Here is an 8,082-nt window from a genome sequence, read left to right as displayed (position 1 = left end):
CCTGTTTCAGGAAACGGACATTGGCAGGTATGGGAACTTACTTCATGACCTGTTGGAACAAAGAAGTACATTCAGGCGGTTAGTCAATACGTCTCTAAGGAAGACGGAATCTCTCTTGGGGTGTATCTCCCAAGTCAGGACTCACATCTGTCTCGATCCTCCGCTTTGGACTGCTCATCTTGACGATCCGCTGGGAATGGTTACGTCAGAACCGCTTCTGGTAAACTTGGCTTCCCAGATGCGCAATGAAGTGGTAATCGTGAGGTCAATTAACGACCCTCTCTACAGCGAGTGTACTTGAGAGCGTGGCGGGGCGTAGATAAAGCGAGGGAAAGATGTGGGTAGTGGCGGTATGATCGGATATCCAGAGTGCGGGGATTTGGGCGGGCACGCACTGGAGCGGTATATAAACGAAAGGTAGCAGAAGAGTTGGGTATGTAGGAGAGAGATTATGCAGGTCAGATCAGGCCGAAAGATGCGTTGTTTGGACAAAGGCGGGCGAATTAGCATGCAAGCAGAGGAGCTGGGAAGTGTGGTCGAGCGTGATTCATAGAGATAGAAGAGAACGGGAGTCATTCGGCCAGCGTAGTCAGCCTTTAGGTAAGGTGATTAAATCATGTGCCGCAGGTGGTTCCGAAACGGGCAGCGAGTCCACAACGCTATTTTGGGTTCGTTCGCGCCAGCGTCACCATCAACGATGATGCTTATCTCGGTAAAACTCAGCCACTCCACTTCAAGCTAACCCAATCTGAACTACTATCAAGTCCTACTAACATCTGAGCCAATCAGCTGTCAAGGAGCTTACACTAAACTTAAATGAGATATTCTCAGCAAACTCTTTGCAGATTGTCTGAGAAAAAATGATTTTCAATTTATTAACAATATAAAAATGATTTGTTTCAATCAAAATATTTAAAATAAAATCATTGTACAATTTCATTTATAGATCATTTCTTTATCATTTTAAAGAATTAATTTTTCAATTTTCTATTGATTGAACTAATTTTTATTTGAAAATATTTATATTGTGAGTATAAAGTATCACATTGAAAATTGTTACTTTGTTTTTGAACACAGAAACAATTTGTTAATTTTTCAATCATAGTTATATTCAATCATTCAGTGTTTGAATTTTATTATCAAAATATATATTCAGACATTAATTGTTTTAATCAAAGTATTAAAAGTATTTTCTGACAATTTCTGATATTTTTTAATGATGTCAGAAAACTTTTGACAACTTTTGACAACTTCTAATAACTTTACATAATCCAATCATTTTACACAATACATCAACTTTTAATAACATCTGAAATCTTTTAACAATTTTTGAATCAATCATATAACATCTTTTTTTGACAGCTGAGTCAAACAATGTAGTTAAATATAATCAAAGTGAATTAAAGAAAATATAAAAATCAGCAATAATGATGCTTCAAAAACTATCATTAAAGTAAATACTTTTAATGAAAATTAAAAATATGTTATAAATTGTTATGAGTTATGCTGAATCTAAAAATATTGATAAATAATAAAATATTATTAAATATTATTTTCAACAAATTCTTCAAAATCTGTGTTCAGATTCTAAGTGTATTTTTTGATTATATATAAAACAAATCTGTATACTTCAGTGTATGATATATAAATATAGTAATATTTTATTTATTATCAGAATTGAATATGAAAAGAGTTTTATTCTTCAATTCTATATTATTCTGATAAAGAAAATAATCATTCAATTGATTTTTTTAAATAAATTTGATGATCAGTAAATAAATAATATAGTTTAATTTTTATAACAAATGTACATCAATTAATTATCTAACACTATTCTAAATATAAATTATGAATTAATTAAGAAAAGAAAGAGAAAAAAGATCAGAAGAAAGGATTATATGAAGAGGATTTTTATAAAAAAAAAATCAAAGTGAAAGAATATCAGAAACTGCTTCACAATGAAGTATGAAGCAGAAAAACATTGAGAGTTACACAGAAAAATCATTAAAATTATATGAATGTGAAATGTGAGAAACTATATGAGCACATGAACAAATCATTAAAACTATATGAATGTGAAGCATGAGGCAGAAAAAGTTGATTGTGTAAATTAATTATTAAATGATGCTAATCTATCATATTATCCTCTTTTATCAGAGTGAGTGATGATTTGTAAGCATTGAGAGCGGCAGTGTCCTTCATGATGAATGCGGGTTCTTAGATTGAGTGATTGTATTCTATTTATTTAATAAAATATTCACAGCAGTAGTGGTTGGTTCTATTATCAAGAATTGCTTCAATGTAATGCACTCGTTTATTATTTCCTTATTATTATATTATCTTTGTTTATATCTTCGTTTATTCTTACCTCTTTCCATTATACTCTCGCTACCACTATTTCTATATGTATATATATATGGATGCATGTATTTCGCACATCTTCTTTCTCTTTCTTTTCCTCTTCAGCGATTAGCTACAACTACAACTACAACTTCAACTATACTACTACTATAATTATTATTATCTTCCACTACACTCTATACTATCTTCTACTATTCACTCTTCACACTGTCATCACCCCTCACAGTTTCTAATCGCTCAATCTTCGAGAGACGGTCCGTTGAGTAATAGTCATGGCCTCTACCCGCAGCATCCGCCGTACTCGTGCTACCGCCGAACCAGAAGCAACAAACACCAGTGAAGAAAACCGTGAAACGCGCACCCCTGCCACTGAAAGTGTGCAACAAGCATCAACCTCTCCTATGGAACCAGACTCTGAGCATAGTTCAGAAGGGGACACCTCTTCTGAAGATCTGAATGCAATTGAGGCCGAGAAGATAGCTGTGACTAGGAGAATTAAGAAGTTACAGGCTGAGAAGGAATTGCGAGAACTCCAACACCGGTGCAATACTTTACTGCAAGAATTGGATGAAACCATCCCAGCCACCCGAAATACACTCGAAGCGCATCCGAACCATGGTAGAGACGCAACTAGCGTGAATTGTAACCGCGAAAACGCCACAAGCATCCTCGGACCACCGGAGCCTACGCTACAAGCGCCCAACACCTTAGTGGAAAGCGCCGTGACTACTGTCAGTGGGAGACGTAGTCGGGTACCACTTTGGCAATTAGAACTTCGAGATCCCGGCATGAGCGGTCACCCTCCTCGGAGAGATGTGGAAAAGTTCCGAGGCCAAAGCATGAAAGAATTTGAAAACTTTGTTACAGCTGCTATCGCTTTCCATGCCAGTGATCTTGATTATTACAACGAACACGACCATCGGAAGGTCATCGAAGCCGTCACTCATTTCAATGTCGAGATGCAACAACGTTGGTATCAACATACACATGATATGCGGATTTTGCCACCATGGGAAGAATTTGTTAGCTGGATGCAATGTCAAGTCACCGATCCAGATAAAAGTTTCCGAGATGCAGATAGACAGTACTGGAAAACAGAGCAACAAGAAGATCAGACAGTTCAACAATTTGCTTCACATTTACAATCAATTGAAGGGCGTCTGCGGCATCCTTATAGCGAATACCATCGGAAATCACACCTCTACATGAAAGTTCTACCTTCCATTCGCCGAGAATTTGACAAATATGCAACCAAACTAGAAGAGTTAAGCTATGATGCCACTCTTCACAAACTTGCAATAGCAGAATCAAATCTGCCAGAAAGACGGAAGAAACTTAAAGAGAAGTCAAACTTCAGAAACCCTACTCAAAGCTTTAACAACAGAAATAATGCTGGTAATAAGCCACAAAACAAACGCAGATGGAATGACACTACAAAGTCCGATGACTCCACCCGATCGAAATATTGCCGTTATTGCAAGCGACCAGGACATACCGTCGATTCATGCTTCAAACGACCCAAAGATGAATCCAAGAACACTAAATCCGACTCGAAACTCAATGCGAAAGATACGAAGAACACAAAGGACTCAAAAAACGCTTAAAGCGCGCCATTCAGCTCGCAATGGCAACTATAAGCGCGGAAAGTCGATGCAAAAATGCCTTAAGTTTCAATGTCACAGTGGAAATCACTACGCCTAAGAGTCTGCAAAAAGTGCTTGCACTAGTAGACTCTGGGTCAGAAGTGAACTGTGTCGATGAATTTTGGGCAAAAGACCACAATCTAGAAGCTGCTCACCGCAAAACCAAGATGGTCAAATCGATTGATGGATGCATAATGCGCTCCTTTGGAGAGTATAACATTGCAACCACTGTCACTGATCACAAGGGTAATGCACAGCAGACATCTCATTCCTTCCATGCGATGAAAATGAAGGACTACAATCTTGTGTTAGGATTTCCTTGGTTAAAACAAACAAATCCTCTTATAGATTGGTCAGATGGACAATTCTTCTTCAGAAGCTCTGGAGATGAACAACAGCCTCAAATTATTTCTGAACAAGATGTTTTAGCTGAAGTTCTCACCGGAGCCAGAGTAGGAATGCTTGTAGTATTACCTACAGAATGTTCAAAAGACCCAAAGCATGCTCCACGCGTATTCTCGGCTGCATATTCGGACTTGCCGACCGGCCTACCCGATTATGTTATGCCATACGCGCATATCTTCTCAGAAGAAGCTGCTATAAGCGCGCAAAGACCAGAAGAGGCGGAACACCGCATAGATCTCGAGCCTGGTGCGCGACCTCCATTCATGCCGATATACAACCTCTCTGAAACTGAGTTAGCTGCCCTAAGAGAATATTTAAAGAATGCATTAGACAAAGGGTGGATACAACCGTCCAGTAGCCCGGCTGGTGCACCAATTCTCTTTGTCCCCAAGAAAGATGGTGGACTCCGTCTTTGTGTAGACTATCGAGGGTTAAATCGAATCACCATCAAGAACCGATACCCTCTACCTCTAATAAGTGAATTACTTGACAGGCTCTCAAAAGCCAAGGTATTCACTAAGCTGGACCTTCGAGATGCCTACCACCGCATACTTATAGCGGCAAAAGACCGTTGGAAGACAGCCTTTAGAACGAGATATGGACATTTTGAATATGTAGTTATGCCATTTGGATTAGCTAATGCTCCAGCGACATTTCAAGCATACATTAACAATGCCTTGTCTGATTTGTTGGATATATGTTGCGTTGTTTATTTGGACGACATTCTCATATTCTCCAATTCAAAGCAGGAACATAAAGTGCATGTTACTAAGGTGCTAGAACGTCTCGAGCGTGCGAATCTATTTGCAAAACTCTCTAAATGTGAGTTTGAAGTGGACAAAGTCTCGTTTCTGGGGTTTGTTATAGGTACAAATGGTATTGAGATGGAGCCAGACAGAGTCTCCACTATTGTGGAATGGCCTACACCTAAATCAATTAAAGAGGTTCAATCCTTTTTGGGCTTTGCTAACTTCTATCGGCGATTTATTAAGTCTTTCTCCTCTATTGCAGCCCCATTATTCGAACTTACAAAAGGGAGCAAGAAAGGGGAAAGAAAAGCCACTTTTATGTGGACAGAAAGTGCCCAAAGCGCTTTCAATGAGCTCAAATCGCGCTTTCTGCGTGCTCCTTTATTAGCTCATTTTGACCCAGCTCGGCGTATTCAGATTGAACCTGATGCGTCCACTTTTGCAGTCGCTGCTATCCTGTCACAATTGCAGGATGACGGGCACTGGCATCCAGTTGCCTTCTGGTCAAGAAAGTTGATTGATGCGGAAACGCGTTATGATACTCATGATAAAGAACTCTTGGCTATTGTAGCAGCATTTAAGAATTGGAGACACTATCTGGAGGGAAGCCAGTATCCAATTCAAGTCTGGTCTGATCATGCCAATCTGCAGTACTTTATGACGACTAAGGAACTGAACAGACGTCAGGCCAGATGGGCGGAAGCTTTATCTGCTTATGATTTTGTATTACTGCACCGCCCTGGATCAAAGAATCCAGCTGATGGGCCCAGTCGTCGCGCAGACTACAGTGAGGCCTATAATGGCCAAACTATGTTACCTACCCTGCAACAGAAACTGAAACATGGAGTTAAGCTAGGCTGGGAAGCTGATACTTCTTTTCAAAATGATATTTCTTCTGATGTAGTCTGTGCACGGGTCTCTAATGAGCAAAATGCTCCTTTTAATGAGCGAAAAGCGCTCCATACGTCGACGTCTTATACCTCTCGCGTAAACTCTTCCCCTCTGATGCGCGTTGAGCAATATATGCCCCGGATTGCAGTCAATAAGGCTATTCTTGGGGACTCAGCATATACAGAAATGCCTGAATCCTTCACCTCATTTCTGAGTAAAGCACAGAAGATTGATTCTTTTGCTGCTGAGCAAAGAGAGAAGGTAAAAGAGAAGGGTATGACTGTTGCTGAAAATATGCTATGGACAATTTCTGAGGATGATATATTGCGTGCTGATGGTCGCGCATATGTCCCTCAACAAAAGGCACTCATTGATGAAATTATCAGTGCAAACCATGATGATCCGCAGGGGGGTCACTTTGGTATAAAAAAGTCCATAGACAGCATCCAGGACAAATACTATTGGCATGGGCTAGTCAGGGATGTCAAAGATTATATATCCACTTGTGATACTTGTCAAAGAGTTAAGCCAAAACGGCACAGACAATATGGAGAGTTGGGTATAATTCCCTTACCATCAAATCCTTTTGAATCCATTACTATGGATTTTATTACAGGCTTGCCAGCCTCTACATTCCTCCACCAAACCTACGATGCGATTTTAGTGATTGTGGATATATATACCAAGTTTACGATCTATATTCCTTGCACCAAAAACATTACAGCGGATGAGCTAGCGGAAATCGTTTATACCAAGTTCTATACAATTTACGGAGTACCTAAAAACCATATATCCGATCGAGGTTCGCTGTTTACAAGCCATTACTGGTCCACCTTTTGTTACATGCTAGGCGCACGCCGGAAACTTTCGACAGCCTTTCACCCTCAAACAGATGGCCAAACGGAACGACAGAATCAAACCTTGGAACATTATCTCCGATGCTTTGTCAACTATCATCAAGATGACTGGGCACGCTGGCTACCACTAGCACAGTTTGTTTACAATACCTCTCAACATGCCTCTACTGGAATGGCACCCGCGGAAGCCTTAATGGGATATCGACCTGATTTGAAAATTAAACGTCAGCAAACCGCCACAACCGGTTGCCATACATGCTGCTAGCCGCGCGAAACATATTGAGGAAACACGCCACAAGCTCATCGAGAACCTACAAAAAGCACGACAAGCACAGAAAATCTATTACGATGCAAAACATAAGCCTCAACAATTTAAAATAGGTGACTACGTCATGCTCAATGCAAAAAACCTCCGATTACTACGCCCGGTTCGTAAACTCGACCATAAATATGTTGGACCCTTCAAGATTCTGAATACCATCGGAAAACAAGCGTACAAACTGGAACTGCCACCTTCATATAGAAACATCCATCCTGTATTCCATGTTTCTTTATTGGAGCCATACAACCGCAGGAATGGAGCTTTACCAGAACCAGGACCGGAACTTGTCGACGGCGAAGAAGAATACCAAGTTGAGGAAATTCTTGAAAAACGACAACGAAAAAACAAACCTCCGGAATATCTTGTGAGATGGACAGGTTGGGGACCTAGTGGTGATACATGGGAACCGGAAGAAAACATATTAAACACTCAGGCATTCGAAATCTTCCTTGAACAAGAAAATGAACGACAAATACAAAACCAACATACTCCCAAACGCCAAAAGCGCGAATCTCAAGTTGAAAAACGCTAGAAGCGCAAATCTCACGTATTCGTAAATTACCGGCACCCATTTTGGGCGCAGAGGTATAGGCAAATGCCTATCCCACAGAACATTTGCCTCCTCACTCCTCCCCTCCCCCATCAACCTACCCATTCTCCGGCACATCCGGTTAACGAAGGCATTCCCCCCCCATCTTCTCCCCCCACTCCTCCACCGTCCGGGGCACCCGCTCCCCCTGCTCCACAGACGCCAATGGCACTGCGGCCACCGGCGCCTTCACAACCTCCTCCATTGGCTCTCCAGCCAGCTCCTCTCCCGTCAACTCCTCTCCAATCAACCCCTCCGCCACGGA

The 8,082-nt window shown here is 40.8% G+C and overlaps 3 protein-coding genes across 3 annotated transcripts in view; 2 read left to right on the top strand and 1 right to left on the bottom strand.

Annotated features, from left to right (window-relative positions):
* The window catches only part of HCAG_05846 (ubiquitin-conjugating enzyme E2-21 kDa 2), a gene marked incomplete at both ends in the record, with an annotated part of 1,108 nt that extends 930 nt beyond the window's left edge, over nucleotides 1-178 (bottom strand). Inside the window, 2 exons of the mRNA XM_001538191.1 lie at nucleotides 42-49; nucleotides 146-178. Of these exons, the coding sequence (XP_001538241.1) occupies nucleotides 42-49; nucleotides 146-178 (41 nt within the window). The remainder of the gene's footprint in view (nucleotides 1-41; nucleotides 50-145) is intronic.
* Nucleotides 179-335: 157 nt separating this feature from the next.
* HCAG_05845 (predicted protein) lies at nucleotides 336-854 on the top strand (the record flags this gene model as incomplete). Its single annotated transcript, XM_001538190.1, has 3 exons — nucleotides 336-350; nucleotides 628-712; nucleotides 790-854. 3 exons carry the CDS (start codon nucleotides 336-338, stop codon nucleotides 852-854), a joined length of 165 nt encoding a protein of 54 aa, XP_001538240.1.
* Nucleotides 855-2,633: 1,779 nt separating this feature from the next.
* HCAG_05844 (hypothetical protein) lies at nucleotides 2,634-7,116 on the top strand (the record flags this gene model as incomplete). Its single annotated transcript, XM_001538189.1, has 6 exons — nucleotides 2,634-3,756; nucleotides 4,044-4,250; nucleotides 4,497-5,231; nucleotides 5,277-6,470; nucleotides 6,666-6,851; nucleotides 7,043-7,116. The coding sequence occupies 6 exons, from the start codon at nucleotides 2,634-2,636 to the stop codon at nucleotides 7,114-7,116; spliced, it is 3,519 nt and encodes a 1,172-aa protein (XP_001538239.1).
* Between the last annotated feature and the right edge of the window lie 966 nt (nucleotides 7,117-8,082).

The sequence above is a fragment of the Histoplasma capsulatum genome, genomic scaffold (genome assembly GCF_000149585.1).
Source record: "Histoplasma capsulatum NAm1 scaffold_7 genomic scaffold, whole genome shotgun sequence".
Taxonomy (NCBI): Eukaryota; Fungi; Ascomycota; class Eurotiomycetes; order Onygenales; family Ajellomycetaceae; genus Histoplasma; species Histoplasma mississippiense.
Note: the sequence above shows the minus strand (reverse complement) of the source record. Positions and strands in the feature narration are given on the sequence as shown.